General features: G+C 40.1%; 3 protein-coding genes across 4 annotated transcripts; 1 reads left to right on the forward strand and 2 right to left on the reverse strand.

Annotated features, from left to right (window-relative positions):
• Positions 1 to 538: 538 nt before the first annotated feature.
• On the forward strand, positions 539 to 1,686 carry LOC109431068 (large ribosomal subunit protein bL9m). The gene is made up of 3 exons (XM_019707206.3): positions 539 to 714; positions 803 to 1,129; positions 1,282 to 1,686. Exons 1-3 carry the CDS (start codon positions 637 to 639, stop codon positions 1,633 to 1,635), a joined length of 759 nt encoding a protein of 252 aa, XP_019562751.3. The 5' UTR covers positions 539 to 636; the 3' UTR covers positions 1,636 to 1,686.
• A 21-nt stretch (positions 1,687 to 1,707) lies between these two features.
• Positions 1,708 to 20,280, reverse strand: LOC109431069 (uncharacterized protein C15orf61 homolog). 2 transcript variants are annotated; one of them, XM_019707207.3, is made up of 3 exons: positions 20,140 to 20,280; positions 2,091 to 2,202; positions 1,708 to 2,028 (listed from the first exon to the last, which is right to left on the reverse strand). In XM_019707207.3, exons 2-3 carry the CDS (start codon positions 2,196 to 2,198, stop codon positions 1,708 to 1,710), a joined length of 429 nt encoding a protein of 142 aa, XP_019562752.3. In that variant the 5' UTR covers positions 2,199 to 2,202; positions 20,140 to 20,280. The 2 variants fall into 2 exon arrangements, with proteins under 2 accessions (XP_019562752.3, XP_019562753.3); XM_019707208.3 differs by having other exon boundaries at positions 2,091 to 2,199; positions 20,140 to 20,276.
• LOC109405382 (NADH-ubiquinone oxidoreductase 49 kDa subunit) lies at positions 10,647 to 12,419 on the reverse strand. Its single transcript, XM_019678437.3, has one exon. It carries the CDS (start codon positions 12,222 to 12,224, stop codon positions 10,818 to 10,820), a length of 1,407 nt encoding a protein of 468 aa, XP_019533982.3. The 5' UTR covers positions 12,225 to 12,419; the 3' UTR covers positions 10,647 to 10,817.
• Positions 20,281 to 20,352: the final 72 nt, after the last annotated feature.

Consider the following 20,352-nt stretch of genomic DNA (forward strand, 5'->3'; position numbering starts at 1 on the left):
ACAAAGCTCCCGCCGACAGGGCGTAGCGCTGGGCACATAACCTGAGAAGATTAGCGCAGGGACACGAGTGGAGTAAAACACGAACACGTCTGTTTGGTTTGACTTTCAGATTGGAGTGAGTTTATTACACGCTAAAATACAAAGGTACATATGTTGTTCAAAGGTGTGTATGAATTCAGGTATGGTATGCTACACACTCAACTAATAGTGATCAGATTGATTCTATCAAAATTTGAGTTTTTAAAACTTATTCTTTGGGTTATAATATTTTTCCGTGTACAAGTTCGTGAGTCGTCAGCAACTATGGTCCACTGCACGAATTTATTCTGGCCTGCTTACTCTCACACGAAATTTGACGTTTGAGCGGTGTCGGCACCTCTCAAACGTCAAATTTCGTGTGAGAGTAAGCAGGCCAGAATAAATTCGTGCAGTGGACCATATGTTTTTATTCGGTGTAGGATACATCACATCGCGCCGCGCTACATCAATTGCAGCAAAACAAAAAAGTAAAATGTATCATCATATAAATTTGACAACTTGTGAAGATTGTTGCAAAGCACCGTCGTCTGCCGCAAAAGATTGAGAGGAACGTGTTCGTAGTTTTTTCTCCGATTTTAGTGCGAATTTGTTTGAAAAATGCTTTCCAGCTTGTCGAAAGCGTTTTCGGGAGTAACGTTGTGTTCAGCAACCAATGTCCTCAGTCAGCAAACGCGGGTAAGTTCCACCGGAGGAGGTTCAAGCCATCGGCCACAACGAAAACAAATTTACGCAACATTTTCCTCTCCCCGCCCCGCGCCAATAGAACACATTCATCCTGAAGCGTCGTAATCCGCCGAAGCTGTACAAGAAGAACCAGAAACCGGACAAACTGCGCGGCCGGCACTTTGTGTACGACCTGGTCGAAGACACCACGGTCAAGAAGAAGCCCAACCTGGAAGTGGTTCTGACCAGCTTTGTCGAGGGAATCGGTTCCAAGGGGGACGTCGTCTCGCTCAAGCCGCACGTCGCCTACAACAAGCTGCTGCTGCCGGGGTTGGCCGTGTACAAAACGCCCGAAGCGGTCGCCAAGTATGCCTCGTCCCAGGACGAAAAGGAAAAGGAGCTGCACAGCTCGGCGTACGCTCAGCGGGTAAGATTTAGGGCCAATTTCTTTACCTCGGCTTAACCGGCAAGTCAGGTTCACCCATATACACAGTTAAACCTGGTTTATGGCCTGCCAGGGTGAAGAAATCGACCTTTAATTCGCAAAGAGCATGGTAACAATCTTCAAATTTCTTCCAGACCGTTAACAAACTGCAAGAGATAGTGCTGGCGGTCGTGATGAACAAGGATCAACCCTGGGTCATCGAACGGTGGCACATCAAGGCCTCGCTCCGTAAGGCTGGTTTTTACGTTCCCGAGGACGCAATCACCCTACCGGAAACGCCCATCGCCGGACCGGATCTGATGAAGCAGGGCAAGGAATTCTACTGTACGATCACAATCAACAATCTGGAGAAAGCTCGGCTGCGCTGCCGGATTCACCATTGGAGCACTGAACCCAGCGAACGGTTGCCGTACGTGTTCGAGCATTGGAAGATGGAAGCGGAACCGCTGTTCGGAGACTCCACGGCTCCAGAACCAAGGAAGGAATAAGGGCTGTGGACTATCGTTACTAGGAAATATATGAAAACCATTTAGATTTGACTTACCGTTTATCACTAATCGCTAATATTCCGACCCCTTGTCCTCTTCGTAGAGGAAATAAATGGGCACTTTTCCGTACTTCTCTCCCATGTCGACCCATTCAACGTGCCGGATGAGGAACCTCGCCGCGAATCCGTACCCCAGCTGAGGCAGTCCTAGGTTAATCACTTTGATGAACTTGAAAAAATTGTCCTCCACGCTGAGGTCCTGGTGGGGTCGCTTGGTGCAGTGGTACTTCATGTATGGGTAGCATCCGGTTCGCAGGATGTGGTAGTTTGTGCCCGTGTCCAGCGTCCAGTTAAAGTGAGACCGGCCGAAGTGATCGTTCTGCACGTCGCGATACTGCGGGTAGGATGATGGTTAGCTTTCTAGATAATTTACAGTTAACTTTCGATTGGACTTACCTTGATGAAGTATGATGTCCAAGGTGGTTCATTGCACTGTTTCAAATAGGCCGTCAGCACATCCGATACCTTTGGTTTGGAGGTACTAAAGATTTTCCGGAAAAGCATTCTTCTGAGAACAAAAATTCATGTGAGTCTCATATTTCATATTTATTGAAAAGTATTCGAAAAACTACTGGTCGTAGGGCAATAAGTGCGCAAGTCAGTCGAAAGGGGATAAACTCCATAAATAAGAAAGAATTAACGATGGAAAGAGAGTTATTTAGTTTAAAATCTAAGATATGTAATGTAGTGACTTGATTGGAGTTCGACCTGGTGATACGCATCTTTAACCCTCCAGCAGTCGCATCTTCGACCACCTTCAGCGACACCATGCTCACGCTGTATATTAAAAGCGTGCATTTTTTCATGGAGCGTGAACTCAGTACACGACGCGACCGCTCCCGGGTTTCCAGTTTTGAAAACCATTTGCAATCGTTGAATCTAACTAGTGGTATGTAGTAGGTAATCGTCAAGCTCTAACAACTGCATCAACTTTGATTTGGTTAATGGCGAAATTTCGTTCGAACAGTTCTAACGTGGATGACTACCTCGATGACTGGCAAATAGGCCAACGGACGAGTGTTGATCATGTGGTTGTTGTATGTAGCTCTCATCAGTCAACCTTCGTCCATCGAATCTTTTAAGTGGTTTATGCAAAAATGTTATTCAGTAGTTATCTAAGCACTTCTTCAGGAGTTTTGCAGTGTTGTCTCCGAGGATCAGTTCAGGAAGTCCACCAAGGATTCTACCACTGAGGATACATCTAGAAGATCATTCAAAGAATTCTTAGGGAATTCCAGAAATAATTACTATAAAAAAAATCTCCAATGAATCCTTCAGAACCAAGAAATTACATCGGAATTCTGCCAGAGGATGATCAGTCCAAAAAATACTCCATAGTTTCTTTCAGGAGATCCTCCAAATACTCCTTTAACCTTCCGTAACTCGCGCGGTTAGCCACCATCGCAAGAACATGAGTACATAAAGCGAGGCTTTTGCAACGTGTTCTACAAAATACAACAGCGCGATCACTCGAAGGTTAACTTTTTTTTACGAATGTACTCCAAAGATTTTTGATGGATTTCTCAATTATTCCCTCATATAACTTTTGAAGAGATTTTACGGCGTTCTTTCACAGGTTTCTCAAGGGGCTTTTTAAAGAATCCCTTCAGTAAATCTTCCAATGATTGCTTCAAAAATTACTGCAACAATTTCTTCGAAAAAAATCTACAAACATTCTTTAAAGAGTTTCTCAGAAGTTTTACTAAAAGATTCATCCTGGAATTCCTCCAGGAAATTTCCCCAAAAAACATTGGATAATATTTTTTTTTATTTAGAAAAATGTACTGATTTTTTTTTATTTTATGAGAAAAAGCACCTTTTTCTGCACCACTATAATTTTTTTCAGATTTTTAGAACTATATTTCGGTACCTTATGGAATTGAGTAACTCACTCGCGAATCAACTCAAAGAATCGATTCGCGAAATCGAACCACAACTCTTTTCAAAAGAGTTACCACAGACAAGAGTTACGGTTCTCTGATGTTAATTTAATATCAAATTCAATGAATCACTGAAAAGTGGCAGCGTTTAGGACTTGACTCTGTCAGGGTGTCTACTCATAAGACAAAATAAAATTCCGAGTTTTCCAGATTTCTCCAGAGGGAAATTATAAATGTTGATAAATCAAAAATTATTTCCAATAGTATAGAAATCAAAATCTATACAGATATATGCTTAACTTAAATTAAACATTTTAAGGAGAAATGCGTAAGATTTATTATCCGAGACGTTTCATCAAATCGCTGAATTCTTTCAAGAACTGTTTAACAAAACTCTTTGGAATACGCAAAAATCGATGGAGGAATATTTCTAAACTATTCCCAACGTTCTTTTTGGTTAATTGCTTTGATATTTCCACCTACAATGACATCCAAATACTCTAAAAAATCAGGAAAAAAAAACATTCAGGATTTCAATCAGTAATTTCATAGACTGTATTTATGACCGTTAAGGACATGTACAATTTTGAATTGGAATTTGAATGTTTGTACTTTGTGCTGGTGGCGTAGTAATGTTGAGATTTCGAAAGTCTACCCACGATTCGCCCTTCAAACCTTTCCAGAATTCCCCCTCTAAATTTAAGTCCAGTTTCTCGCAGAGTTTTTCCCTGGAATTATCAAAGATTTTCCCTGTGTTTTTCTTTTCTGGCTTTCTTCAGTTTTCCCAAGTATATCCATAGGTTTTTACGTATTTGCTGAATAGCTCATTCCGAGATTTTTCGCGATTTTAGGTTTTTCGGGGTTTTCTACGGGGTTTCTGCTAGAGTTTCTCGCTGGATTCCTCCCGGAGATCTTTCCGAAAAAAATTAAATGTTCTTCCAGGAATGTCATAGTGGTTTCGGGATAGTTTTTCAACAGCTTATTTCGGGATTTTTGCAGAAGTGCTTCCAGCGACAGTTTGCATGCAGATAGATGCAGATATGCATAGTTTATTGCATTGCTAACTGGACTGCGACAGAGTGCGGAATCTTAAATAAAAGTGCGATATTGCATCAAATCTTTCCGGTGTCTTCACCGCACTTATTCATCATGAGCTAATGAATAAGTGCGGTAAAGACACCGAAACGATCTGACACTTTTATTTGAGATTCCGCACTTCCTCGTCTTCAAGTACTGCGCAATATTTCTTGTGGATTTCCTTGCGAGATTTCAAACGTAGTTTCTCCCGGGATTTTTTTAAGGAGTTTTAAGAGTTCCTCGCTAAATTATCTTAATATTTCCTCTTCGAATTAGTCGCAGACCTTTTTTTCCGAGATATCCCAATCTCTTTCAGGATTTCCCCAAAAAGTCTTCTTTCTTACAAGAAGAAATCTCGTAAGTTATCCCAGGAGACATTCCGAGAAAAACTCTTTGAAAAAATCCTGCAAGAACGCCGGGAGCAATTTTTGAAGAAATCCCAAAAATGAACATCCATAATCTCGGGATAATTTCTGGAAGAGATTCCGGGAAAAGCTCTGGGAATAATCCCGAGTAAATCTGTAAGAAAATAATCTCTGGTGGATCACTGCAAGAAATTAGCCAATCAACTACAAGGAAAAGCCTCGAAAAATATGAAAAAATAACGGGACGAGCTCTATGAGAAATATAACAGCACATCACAGACAAACAGACATACTACTCAAATCGAATTCTTCGCACGATTTGACGGTCATTTTGAAAATAAAGTGTGGTTCGGGCTGAGCTCGCATGTGTCATGGTGGCGCTGCTGTGCCTACATCACCTCTCAATTTTGAAGAGAAATGAACGCGACGCCGATCAATGTTTACATAAAATGACTCAGTCATGAACCTTCATTCATGTTTTTTGAATGGATGACGCCACGGGGGAGTCGTCACCTGCAAAATTGTTACATCGAGCCGAGGGAAACAACACCTGCAAATGAATGCTTCGGACTGAGCATTATAGAGGGTGCTAGCACAGACAAACAGACGTAACACCTTGAACGATTTTCATGGAAATCCATCGCCCAGTTCACACTACCATCACCTGGTGGAAAAGTTGCACAAATCACTGTGTTGTGCAATATCGTCAACAGAAGGCGCTAGTGTGAAACGTCAAACGCATAGAAAAACGATGCGCGCGCCTCTGGTTGTGAAAGCCACAACTATGAAAATTTAAAATGATCGTTAAATGCGTTGTCGATGGAAATTTCGCAAGTGTCACGTATGTTTGTCTGTGGTGCTAGTGAGACGCAAAACGATGTTTTTGAAGCAATTTTCTTCTAAGCAATATGTCTGTTTGTCTGTGGTATTATTGAAAATATGGTTCTATGAGTATACCACACAAAATAACTGTACAAACTGCATTTTTTTTAAATTTTTTTAACGTTTCAAACATTTGTAGTGAAAAAAATTTGTACGGGGAAAAATCTGGAAAATAATCATTATTACTAGTAGTACACATAACATATCACTCAAAACCGACTTTTAGAATTCTTATTTTGGATAAAAAAACCTCCAACATTAAGAATATGGTCTATCCCAGAAAAACACCTACTTTATGGTCGAACTTTGACGCTCTGTTTTAAATATCTTCAGAGGTTATAAAATTCCGTCCTCTGGTAAAACTACCTCTTCAAAAGATTTAAATACATACCCAATCGAAAAAAATGCATATGTTCAACTTTATGTATTTTTTATTTGCGTAATCAGGTGCGTAATAGTTCTTTGAGACGCATAAAAAAGAGTTACTCGAAAAATGGTCTTTTTTTCATTTTTAAGAATTGCCCTAAACTGCTAAGGGAATTTTTCTTGATAAAAATAATTTTCCTATATCATGAACATTCTGGAAAAGAATATATTTGCGAAAAAATAAGAGAAAAAATTGAATATTTTTCCACAGTTTTCTCAATTGTAAATTTTCAGGTGTCCAAAATTTTAAAAACATATGAGATAAAAGTCCAAGTTAAATGATTATTTTGCGAAAATCAGAACTGCCATTCTTTATTTAAGAGATTTATATACACGCTAACCCTCAGTTACCCAGATTGATGTCAAAGCGACCCAGACTGAGCAAAACTGCAGTTACTCTAAACTGAGTAAAGGCCTCTTTACTCAAATCTGGGTTACCGATGTTGGTGGCAAAATCTGGGTAAACGATACCCAGCTCCTCCGGGGCCTTGGTTTTGTTAATTTATTTCCAAATTAGATTTTGATTAAAAAGCTCTCAGTTGCCACGTGCCATTCACTGGAAAACAGTTCCCCGAAATAATTCCACTGTTTTCCCGTCATTTATCGGCATATTTTTCGCGAAAACATTCATAGCTTCCAGCGTTCTCCTGACCGCCGCCATATTCTCAAGCCGAAAAGTGACAAAGTGCCGATTACCCAGATCTTTACCCAAATTCAGCGAATCTGGGTTTTCGGGTTACCCGGATTTTGACAACTGCTAACAACATAAAAATCCGGGTCGAATCGACCCAGTCGATGGGTAGTTTCAGGTTAGCGTGTACAGTAGACGTTCGATAACTGCAACATGTTTACGTTTCACTTAGCGAACGAAATTCGGTAACTGCAACGACTGACAGATGTCAACAAGTTGTCAAACGACAAAAAATAACTGTTGGGGTAGTTTCGGACCTCGTTTTTTGCAGCACGTCTTTTTGCGGTTAGACTGAGCTCAAAAGCTGTAATTCAGATTTCAGTAATGTTAATTCATTGTCGGGATACAATCATAGTTATACTTACAAATTTGGTCTGACTAACAAGTATTCTACCTGCCAACTTGATCTCTATAGCAACTAATAATGAACTACAAACTTTTACAAATTCTCTGCCTTCTTCGAGTAATGCGAATAATGGTTTGAGTTGGAATGATTTGCAAAATTGTTACGTGTCAAGCAACTGTCACTGCTCTTTGACAAGCTGGCTGCCAAGTCTTTTGACTTGTTCATCTGTTTCGGCGAGCAGTGGCGTAGTGCTCCCAACAATAACCGTGAACGTGATCTGACTGTTCATTTGGGCTAATATGGCGCACCATTTTGACGTTTGGCGGTGCGATAACTGCAAATTTGTTGCACTTACCGGACTTGCAGTTAAAAAGCATTGCAGTTAAACCGTTTGCACCGACCGAACGTCTACTGTAGTACCACCAAAAATAAAGTTATGTTTATTTCGAACAGATTATTTTTTAGGCAATTGTGAACGTTTATAGTTAATTTCCGATAAATCCTTACAATGTTTTTATCACGGATATTCAAAATATGCTTGCCAAATTACATTTGTACGTAGAGGATTGCACATATTAATGCCAATACACATCAGTTTCATGACGATGAGCGGCTATTGGAACACGAGCGGCTACTGGTACCTTGACGGTACCCCTAATGTTATTATTTTCAATTTCTTCGTTTTACCACAGACAAACAGACGTATAACTTGGAACAAAATGCGATAAAAATCATCGTCTCGAAAACATAAACGCCCAATGCTAATTACGCTGTGGTTCGCAAACCCACTGAGTAGATGGCGGTAGTTAGCAAACGTCAAACAGGAGTAAAAACGATGCGAGCGCCATGAGCAAGCGATTTGCGAACTACAGAATATTTGAATAATCCGTTAAAAAGGGAAACGATGGGAAGTGAGTAGAATGAGACGTCTGTTTGTCTGTGGTGTAACATTTAGTTATAAAAGGTAGTTGGGTATAAATTTGCTAAGGGTGCTTGCCCAAACAACAACGCACCCCCCCCCCCCCCTGGTCGAAAAACTGACTACGCTCTTGTCTTCTTTTTCTTAATGGCGTGGAAACTAGGGTAACGCCTGAATGAAGTGTATTAAGAACTTTTAAAGATATTTTAATTTTCTCAATGACTATTATGCTTATGGTCGAAATATTGTCGGGCCGCCACCAAACCGGACTTCGCACAATCAAGTCGCGACGCGACCCAACTCGCGACGTTTTTAAATCATGTCAAAGGTAGTGCGCATCCTTGCCGTTGTTGTCAGCAACACAGCGCACTAGATGCGAAACAGTTGCGACACTTGTGGACCAAGAAAATGGCAATTTTTGATTGAATGTCGGTCTTGATTCCAACCGGATAGACAATACAAAGTGACCGAACGTGCGAAAATTGATTTTTAACCTACTTAGAAATGTCGCAACTCAATTTGGATTAGTGCATATTGTTGCTCCTAATTAGCTTAATGATGCGCAACAGAAAAAATAGATTCAAATTTACTTCGCAGCTGCAACTTCGCATGTGCTTCTAGCGACGACTTTGATTTGGTGGTGCGACGATAATATTTGAATGTGTGCATTGTTTGATAGTAGCGTTGGGCAATTTTGAATGTTGATTCTTCTAATTCTGAGGAAATCTTTCTCAGCAGTATTCTCAAGAACTCCTTTCAGATTTCTTTGAGAATCATACTCAGCATTCTCAGAATTGTGGCGAAATTTCTTTTAGAATTCTAAAGGAATATTCCTTTGGATTCTGATGGAATCCCACACAGGATTCTGCGTATGATTCTTCCCAAGATTCTCTGAAAATTCGGCTTTCTGGGGAAATTCCCGTCAAGATTCTGAGACCATGATTCTGGAGAAATCCTTGGGTTTCTAGGGCTATATTTTTCAAGATTCAAGGGCACTTTATTTCAGAATTATTAATTTTTGAAAAATATCTCTCGAGATTGTGGGCAGAATTTTCTAGAGAAATTTGGATTTTGATGATTTTGTGATTCCTCTTAGGGTTCGAATGAAATCCTTTTCAGCATTCTATGAGAATCACAGTAGAATTCTGTTTTCTGTTATCTGGAGCAGATGCTCGCAAAAATCCCTTTCAGGATTCTGCGAGAATCCCTCTTAGTAATCATGGAAAATCCCTGACAAGATTATGGGAAGATTATCTTGAGGTTCTGGTGTAACTATTTAAAGGATTCTAGAGGAATCACTCTCATAGTTCTGGGACAACCCCTTTCAGGAGCTCAGGGGAGTCCTTTCAAAGATTCTGGGGGAATGTCTTTCTGGAATCTTCGGTAATTTTATGTTTTATGTGGAAATACATCTGTTAATTTCGGCGATTCATTCTTAGGATGCTTAGGAAGTCCATTCTAGAAGTTTTCGTTATCCCTTCCAGGGAGAATCCTTATCAGATTTTCGGAAAATAACCTGCTTAGTTTAATAGATATATTTCTCTCAAGAATCTGGAAGAACCCCTCTTAGGGACCCTCTCATGATTCTGAGGAAATCACTCGTAGAATTCTGCGGAATACATTTTGGGTCCTGGCAGAATTATTCTCAGCATTTTAAAAGGTTCCACCCAGGATTTTAGAGGAATTCTGGGAGAATACTTAAAGGATTCTGGAGGAATTCTTCTCAGGATTTTAGGGGAATCCTATCTTCCAGAATTATATGAGAGTATATCTCAGGTTTCAGTGGCAGTCCCACCAGGTATTTTGGGGGAACCTTTCGGAGGATTCTGGAGTAATCCTTCTTAGAGTTCTAAGCTACGCTTTTCAGGATACTGGGTCAATTATTTTAAGTTTCTTGGGGAATTCATCATAGAATTCCGATTTTTTTTTTGTGAGAATCTCTCTCAGTACACAGAGAAAAATGTCTACTCAGTGGTTGAGTTGGTCTTACTCTGAAATCCAAAAATCTTTTGTTTTCTTACTCAGTTTTCATTTGCAATGCTGAGATAACTGAGCAAAAACCTAAAATCTGCCCCAGAAAAACGATCTTGGCCCAGAACATCTTAAGCAGGGTAACGAATGATTTGAATGAAATACAGTTTGTCCACAGAATTGTTCTAAGCAATCATGGAGTAGCAAATATAAATTGTAAGTTCATCTATGCTTAATGTTTATGCCCTCCCATGCTCTAGAGACATCACCAAATAACACCGGTGAAATCGGTGATTAAGGAGTTGTTTTAAAAGTCAACAGAGTGTAACGGACACTATGTGCCCAATAAAGAGCAGCCAAGGGTACTTTTTTTTACAATGAAAAAGACATCAACCTATTAGTATTAACGAATCCTTTATTGAACCATTTTCGCACATTTGGGTCGTTTACATAATGCTTTTAAAAATTGCAGTTTTCCGCCGGGGCATCATGTTCGTTTTTTTTTCTCCTTTTTTTCGTTTAACACATTCCCTCACTCTACTGTGTATCCGCAGCACACTGTCCCCTTAGCGATCGATTTCACCAAACACAACATCCAGCGTTCCGATGATGGCCACCACGTCAGCCAGCATGTGGTGCTTTCCGACCTTCTCCAGGGCGGCCAAGTGGGCGAAACCTGGGGCCTTGATCTTGCACCGGTACGGACGGCTCGAGCCATCCGAAACCAAGTAGACGCCGAACTCACCCTTCGGGGCCTCGATCGCGGTGTAGGTCGATCCCGGAGGCACCTGGTAGCCCTGGGTGAACAGCTTGAAGTGATGGATCAGCGCTTCCATCGAGGTCTTCATTTCGGAACGGGACGGCGGAGTCAGCTTGGCATCGTCCGTCTTGATGTCTCCGGCCGGCATCTGGTTCAAGCACTGATCAATGATACGCAACGACTGACGCATCTCTTCCACGCGGCACAAATACCGATCGTAACAGTCACCCTTGGTTCCGATTGGGACGTCAAACTCCACCTTGTCGTAGGCATCGTACGGCTGGGACTTCCGGAGATCCCACTTAATACCCGATCCACGGAGCATGACTCCGCTGAAGCCGTAGTTCAGGGCATCTTCGGCCGTAACGATTCCAATGTCCTGAGTTCGCTGAACCCAGATACGGTTGGTGGTCAGGACATCCTCCACCTCATCCAGACGCTCGGCGAACTTGGAAGCAAACTCGTAGATGTCGTCCAGCAGACCCAGCGGAAGATCCTGCGAGACACCGCCTGGTCTAATGTACGCGGCGTGCATTCGAGCTCCCGACACACGCTCGTAGAACTCCATCATCTTCTCACGCTCCTCGAACAACCAGAAGAACGGAGTCAGGGCTCCCACGTCCAAGGCGTGAGTTCCGATGGCCATAATGTGGTTCAGAATCCGAGTAATCTCTCCGAACAACACACGGATGTACTTGGCCCTCAGTGGGATGTCGATGTTCAGCAGCTTCTCCACAGCCAAGGAATAGCACTGCTCGTTGCACATCATGGACACATAATCCAGTCGATCGAAATACGGCAAAGCCTGGGTGTACGTCTTGTACTCGATCAGCTTCTCCGTGCCACGGTGCAACAGGCCAATATGCGGATCGGCTCTCATCACCGTCTCGCCGTCCAGTTCCAGCACCAGACGCAACACACCGTGAGCCGCCGGATGCTGCGGACCGAAGTTGATCTTCACATTCCGGACCGTCTTCTCCACCGGAGCGATCTTGCTGTTCCATGGGGGAATCTTCCACTTGGACGTGACCTCATCGGGGTACATCACCGCCGAGTTGAACTGGTTGATGAACTCCGCGTCCGGGAACCACTTCCCGGCGTTGCGAACCTGTTGGGAATTATATAAAGCCCCAACATTCCGCAACAAACAATTGGTTACATAAACATTCGCAGAGGCCTTCTTGGCCACCGCGCTCAGCACCGAGAAAGCCATCCTTCAGGGGGCGACCGAACGCGACCGGCTACCGGGAAACGTTTGCTGGTTCCTGTCGGCACGAGGACACACAACTTCGTATGTCGGAAACGTCGCGGGCACAACTTTTCGGTGCGTTTTCGATTCGCGAGCAAAATTTTGCGAATTTTTCAAACCGAGATGGACGTCGGCTGTCAGTTGTTAGCATGGACGGGGCGACAGCTGGCTTTTGACAACCGCCTTGTCATCATTCTTTATTTTGATGATGGTCTCCAGAAATTCTGAAATTGTTGCGCGACATCATCTCATAGTCACAATCTTTATTCGTAGGAAACACTTGGACAAAAAGGGCCCATATAGCCGAGGCGGTAAACGCACGGGTATTCAGCATGACCATGCTGAGGGTGACGGGTTCGATTCCCGGTCGGTCCAGGATCTTTTCGTAAAGGAAATTTCCTTGACTTCCTTGGGCATAGAGTATCTTCGTGCTTGCCACACGATATACACATGCAAAATGGTCATTGGCAGAGGAAGCTCTCAGTTAAAAACTGTGGAAGTGCTCATTGAACACTAAGCTGAGAAGCAGGCTTTGTCCCAATGAGGACGTTACGCCAAGAAGAGGAGAGGAACTTGGACAAATCCTGTTCGAAATGTTCAGGTGATGGACTACCAGAATAACCGGAATTTGTAAATAATTTGTAATTTATATAGGATCTTGTACCATTTGGGCAGGTGTACCTAATTTGGGCACTTGTTGCTATAACTAAGTCAATTTCAAACCGATTGATTTGAATTTTTGTACAGAGTTAGATCTAACTCTATACAAAAATCATGACAAAAATTCAAATCAATCGGTTTGAAATTGACTTAGTTATACACTCAACCAAAATATCTTAGAAAGATCATAAACTGAACCTTATGATTCATCAAAAATAAGTAGATTATCGATTTCATTACGAAACTTATGAAGTTTGAATAGTCGGGAATAATATTCATGAAAATATCTTATGAAATACATGAGCGTAACTGAGTCTGAAAATTTTATAATTTTATCTTATATTTCTCATCGCTTTGGCTGATGTGAAAAAGTCATAAGGAAGACCTTATCAAATTAGAAGGGGACATGGCGGAGTATTTTGTGAAGGAATCGTCCAGAGAAATTTCTCAGCAATCGCGATCTGTAAACCATCGACCAAAAAACAAACTTCGAGCAAAGATTGTTCCGCACAATCTGAACAGCCCAGCTTGGGGCCAATTCCTAATTGGAGAATCAGAATGGTAAGTCATTTGAAAACAAATTCATTCTACCAATTTTCATTACAATCATTTAATGTCTACAGAATCATGTTGGCGTGTGCAGCATCAAGCTAGACAACGGTAGCGGCGCCCAGATACCGGAACCCGAACCCTTGATCGAACCAACAGATTGCACTGGACCCGTTATCGAATCAAGAATTTTATACTTATTTCTGTGAATAAAATCAATTCAAAATAGATAGTTTTCAATTTTACTGAAACTTTTTAGAAATCACACCATATCATGGATATCTTCTTCTTCTGTTTTACTCATGCAACGATAGAACGCCTATATGTAAATCGTCTTGAATCAATTATGAATTTCATATTCATATGAATAGAGATTTATAAGTTAGAGTTATAAATTTTAAACTCAAAAAATATTATAAAACTCATATAGAAACAACTATGACTTCCATATGCCAATAGCACAGATAATCATAAGGTTTTCTTACGCATTTTTTCGCAAGGATAACGATACTCTTAACCTTCCAGGACGCGCGCCATCAAGCAACCGAAACTGCACCGCGCTCGCGCTGTATACGGTGAGCGAGGTTTTTTGGCAGTGTTGTACTTTTTACAACAGCGCGCGTGCTGAAGGGTTAAGACGAGCTTATAATATTCATTCTGATCTTACACTATTGAATTCATAAGGTTAACATTGAAAATTTATAGGAATACCTTATAGCAAAAAAACATAAGGTATTCTTACGACATTTTCTAGTTTTTTTGGCTGAGTGTAGCAACAACTGCCCAAATTAGGTACACCTGCTCAAATGGTACAAGACCCTATATTGTGATAAATGAGGTCAATAAGGAAGCGAAATTGACAAAATTCAACTGTAATTTTTGTAAGTACATAAAACAAAATCCAAATTTGCACTAGTTATTAAACTATTTGTACATTATTGATCTATATTTGGACAGGATTGGACTATTTTTCATGAAATTAGAGCAATCGCGTTCGATGATGTACTAGAGTTGTACTAGAGTTGTAAAACACTACAGTTTCCAAGACAGTTTTCCAAAGCTTTTCTCGAACAGTATCAAGGAATCAGACTACCCACGCATTTTGCACCATTTCAATGAAGAAAAGGAGAATTCAGTAACAAATTTTGAAAACGACGTACAATCAATGCTACACCATTGATTATACGTCGTTTTCAAAATTTATTACTGAATTTATACAAGAGTTTATCTTCTCAACATACTTTTTCAGCGCATATTACTGAAGATCCCAGTACTTCGCCGATTGTGTCCTATAGGATATATTACCGCAGACAGACGTTCTAGCTCGAACAAATTTATTCAAATTTTCTATGTAAATTTTCACTAGCGACACCTAGGCAACCGATTGCCACAGTGCAGTCGCGAGTAGTTGACAGTTTGAGAAACCACGTGCTTCTAGCCGCTTACTTACCACCCAATTCACCACCCACCGAAAAATAAAATCAAAACAAACACTGTCAAAATCATTCCTACATTTGCGTCACATTCACAAAGATTTCCCAATGCGAGTGAAGTTCATTCAAATGCAGTTGTATCCAAGCAAATCTATGTAACATAAAAGTAATAATGTGTAAAATATTTTACAAGAGTCCTGAGCTAATTTGTGCAAAAGATTTTAGACGTTAAATAAAAGTGATTTACTCTGCACAAATTATGTGGAAACATTATTAGCGTGCAACACGTATGGTCTTTTCCCGCCATCCGGCTGGAAGACGACCGTGGTGACAGTATAGACACTATAGATTCCATAGACTCGCGGAGACATGGTTGAGCAATACGATTTTAGTGTGTTTTACCGTGAATTTAGTGTATCGAGCGAATATGACGTCACGCAATCCATTGTTGCTATTGAAATCGTGACGTCATGCTCGTTTGGCTACACTAACTGACAGTTCGTTTGGCTACAGTTGTCTACGCCTCCGCGAGTCTATGGAATCTATAGTGTCTATATGGTGACAGTTGTTGGTCGCAACGCACATGTGAGGCAGCGATTGTATATGAACGCCGCTAACGCCATCTGTTCGCTGATTGCCACTTGGCAATTTGTGGCGGCCATGTTTTTTACACAAGCTGCTGAGTCAAACTTGAACGTCTGTCTGCGATATTACATTTCTGTTATTGTAATTGTAATTAAATTATCATAAACGTAAGCCTGGCGGTGTAACCATTAATCAGGTCAAAGAAATTACATTACATTGAGATGAAGCATTCGTGTATGGATTTTCTAAGGTTTCTTCAAAAAATCCATCCAAAGATTGCAGAGATTTTCGAATGATATTCCAAGCCAGAATTTTCCCAGTAATTTCTCCAGGAATCCAGATGAATAATAGACATACTCTCAAAACGCCAGGAAATATACAGAAATTCCAGCTGATTCCGTAAACATGGGGATAAGAATGAAATATTTAGTTATAAAATCCTAAAAAGTTCCATCCAGGAATTGGATTCTTTAACGATGTTGAGATAATTTGATATTCTGAATCTGCATGTCAAACTGATCCGAAATCCAAATTTTCATGAATTTTGGAGTCCAGGAACCTATTTAAAAATCAATTTAAAGTTTGTATGGGAACGATTTGTCGAATCACCCCTCGTCGCAGTTTGTACTGGGCGGATCTGTCAAACAGTTTGCCCAGCTGTCAAAAGGTGATTTAAAAAAAAATAAATGATTTTAGGTACCAAAACGAAGTTCTCAAAATCTGAAAAAAAACATAGTAGGCCATATGAATAAAGCTGAGTAAATAACTCGCGCGGTTGGCCAGCACCACGCTAATGCTGATTACAAAAAGCGACATTTTTCAACGTTTTGTATTTACAAAATACTACAGCGCGATCACTCGAGTGTTAAGCCTGGAACACATAGCGTCCGTTCCGTCGAGGTTTGCGTTTTTTTTTTGACAGTTTTCACATGGGAAATGTGTCAAACTACTGTCACGCACACGCAAACGTATGCATTGTGTGGGGAACTTTAATTCAAGTACTTCACATAGAGTTTATTGTATTGCAATGGTATCAGAAATTCCACATGGATTTCATCAAGTCTTCCTTTCTTCGTCCGATTTTTTTTTCAATTGGGTTTTTAAATTAAAAAAAAATCAATGATTTTTTATTTTTAAACAAAAGAGCACCTTTTTCTGAGCCGCTCGATTTTTTTCAGATTTTTAGAACTTTATTTTGGTATCAAAAATCAATTTCAAAGAGATTTTTTGAAATCACCTTTTGACAGCTGGGCAACTGCTTGACAGCTCCGCTCAGTACAAAATGCGACGAGGGGTGATTCGACAAATCGCTCCCATACAAATTTCAAATTGATTTTTAAATAGGTTCCCGGGCACCAAAAATGATGAAAATTTGGATTTCGGCTTAGTTTGGCATGCAGATTCAGAATATGGAATTATCTCAAAACCACTAATGTTGCGAACATTAGACGCGACACAAACATTTTTGCTCGGGCACTGCCGACGCCCGTCGTCGGCCCAACCGTCGCGACCACGCGAACGGGTTGCCTTGGCAACTAACGAACCGCATCGCAGCAAGCGAGGTTCAAATTTTAATTGGGGACTACGAAGCAAATTACCACAGTTGATCATGTGCGTGAAGCGCCGATTTTTTAACATGGGGAAGCATAGGAAGTCAATTTTGAAATGCTTCTAAAAAATTCAAAACATTATTTAATTAAAAACGGATTGATGTCCGGGTTAAGAATCTTCGTTTTCTACATAATCAATACCTTATCTGGGAAAAAACTTTTTAATCAAAATTATATGCTAAAAAGTTTGCTAATTGAATTTCTCATCACGTACACCAACCCGCTTTTAATTAAATATTGTTTTGAATTTTTTAGAAGCATTTGAAAACTGACTTCCTATACTTCCCCATGCTAAAAAAACGGTCCTTCACGCATACAGTAAACTTTTTCCAGGTGGCAGCAGCGTACCTTCGAACTCTCGAATTTGCGGTAGAGTAAAAATTTTCCTCGTGCGAACAAGACGCACATGGTCGTCTGTTGAAAAACTGAAAATTAAATTGTAAATTACTTTTGTATAAAATAAGTTTGAATAAATAAGTTTTAAATTCCAAATAAAGTGTGTAAGTGATCAATCGGCGAGAAACGATCCCCTGTGAAGTAGAAGTAGTTTTGGTGACGTGACTGTGGCGCAAGTGAGTTGGAACCTGAGCCGAAGCCGAACCTGGTGCTTCCCCTACCCCCAACACGCTGCCCAGAAGCCAAACGTCCGTCTACAGGTGAGCGATTTTGTCGGTCGATTCCGATCCCGCCACGCTGTAACAACTAAAGAAGCCAATTATTGAGAAGTATGGGGAAATTCAGCCCGGGGCTGGTTTATCCTCTAATTTTTTTTCGAGGATTCAATTGAGTATGTCAGTTAAAGAAGTAAAGACTACTATTTCTAGGATTATTTAAGGAAGAATACCATAAACCAAACTTTTCAATAGTGAATTCGGCAGACCAACCTCAACTGAATAATTTATGCAAAAAGGTTGTATACCATTATAATGGTCAAAAAGTCTGTGAACAAAGAAATAAAACAAATAAATAAAGCGGGATGAATACCTAGAAGAATGGTGACATAAACTCCTAGAAGAATTTTGGGGAATCCCTGGAAAAATCTCGAAAGAAGTCCTTATAGAACACCAGAGAAGAATCAATGAAGGAACCTTGGGAAGAATTTCGGCAGGAATCCATGAAAGAAACCCGAAAGAAATCCGACAGAATTCTCGAAAGATATCCTAAAAAAAATCTGAGAGTAATCCTTGAACAAAAAACTCATGAATTTTGAATATCCTAGAGGTATGCTAGAAGAAATCCCAGAAGCAATCTCTAAAAGAAAGAATCCTGGTAGAAATCCGTGAAAACATTCCTGATGAAATAATTTAAAGAATCTGAATCCCGAAGGAATTCTTGGATTAATTCCTAAAGAAAACTCGGAAAGAATCAATGATTAGAGCACGAAAGATTTTTTTTAAGGAATCCCTGGAAGGTTCCAAGAGATATGACCCTAAATCACTTGTTGGAAAAAATGCCTGCAAGAATCCTAGAAGAAATCCAGTGATAAAGCAATGAAGGAAAATTGCGGGAAGAATCCTTGAAAGAATTCCCTAATGAATCTCGAAAGGATTTTTTCCTCATCTGTAGAGCCTTTTAACCACTGTGTCCATTATTTGCGGAATTGTGGTATGACCCATATTTTTTTTTCCTCCCCTGTTGGGGAAATTAAGCCACTGCGTCCAATAGGCTGAACTTTTGTGGCATATGACCCATATCTAATATGGTGCTAGTCAAATATCCTGTAACAATTGAGCTGTGATAGACAATGGTTGATGTAACACCTGATCATAACTAGGCACAACTCGTTTTATAAAGTTTATTACACATTTGGTGTAAAATAAAACAACTTCGAAACTGTTACCTTTGCTTGGTGATCATTCAATTAGCTCAACTGCACCGACTCAAAAAGGTAGAAGTTTGAAACACATTTGAAAGATGTTTTATTTCACACCAAGTGCTTATAACAAGGTGCATCAAAATGGAAATGAATGTTTTTTTTTACTACACGGAATCCCTGAAGAAATATCTAAAAAAAATCCGGAAGAAAACCCAGTCAATTTTGGAGGGATTTTTGAGGATGATCCTTGGAGAATCAATGAAAGCAAGAATGAAAGAGCTCTGGGAGGAATTTTTGATGGAATGCCGGGAAATATCCCTGAGGAAATCCCGGAGAAATTATCTGAAGAAACCCTGAGAGAATACCAGGAGTAATCAATGATCAATTAATGAATCCCGGAAAGACGTTATCACGGAAAAAATCCGAAAGAAATCCATAAAAAATCTCGAGAGAAATCCCTGATAAAATCCCTAGATAAATCCTCGATGGAAAACTCGGGAGTAAATCCCAAAGGAATCACATGAGACATTAATGCAGAAATGCCGGAAGAAATCTCCTTAAAAGTCCCTGAAAATATCCAGGAAGAAGTCCTAAATGAATCTCGGGAGGAATATCCAAGGAAAGATATGAAAAATTGCCGAAACGAGTCCCGCGAGAGATACCTAAAGGAATCAATGAAGAAATGTTGAATGAAATCTCTGTAGGAATCTCCGGAATAATCCTTGAAAGAATTCCCAAATGTATCTTGAAAGGAATCTCTAAAATAAATCTGGTAAATATAATTTACGAAATCCAGGGAGGTTTCAATTATGAAATTGTGGGGGTGTGGGGGGTGGGGGAATAATTATTATCCGTGAAAGAAATCGAATGGGATCCCGGGAGAAATCTCTGACGGAGGAATTAACGAAGGAATCCTGGAGAAAGTCAATGAAGGAGTTCTTGGAGAAATCCTGGGAAAAATTCTTGAAAGAATCCTTATCGGAAGCAATCTCTAATAATCTTTCATCGGAGATTTTTTCGTTTAAGCATAGACTGTTCTCTCTAGTTTTAGTGTTCTACTCACTATGACCCATCGTTTCAACTTGCCCCAGAGTACCCTATTGACTTTTCCAGTTTTGTTTTGATCGAATGGTTCTCAAATGTTACGCACCCTGTCTGATTATATGAAAATATGAACCTACATTCAATTTATTTTATGATATTTATTTAATAGATATCTTACTTACATTTAAACAGAAGTGTTTTCATTCTATATGATGAACTAGAAGCAGTGCAGGGTAATATTTTTGATTAATTTAAATTAATATCACTATTTACTTGCAAATAATCGCAGTTTCGAGGAAAGTACGAAAATATTGTCTTTTTGTTTTGACCATCTTGACAGTTAGATCTATCAACATCTATCACTCAAAGACAACACGATTTTGTTTTTGCTTAGT

This window comes from Aedes albopictus, chromosome 1 (assembly GCF_035046485.1).
Source record: "Aedes albopictus strain Foshan chromosome 1, AalbF5, whole genome shotgun sequence".
NCBI lineage: Eukaryota > Metazoa > Arthropoda > Insecta > Diptera > Culicidae > Aedes > Aedes albopictus.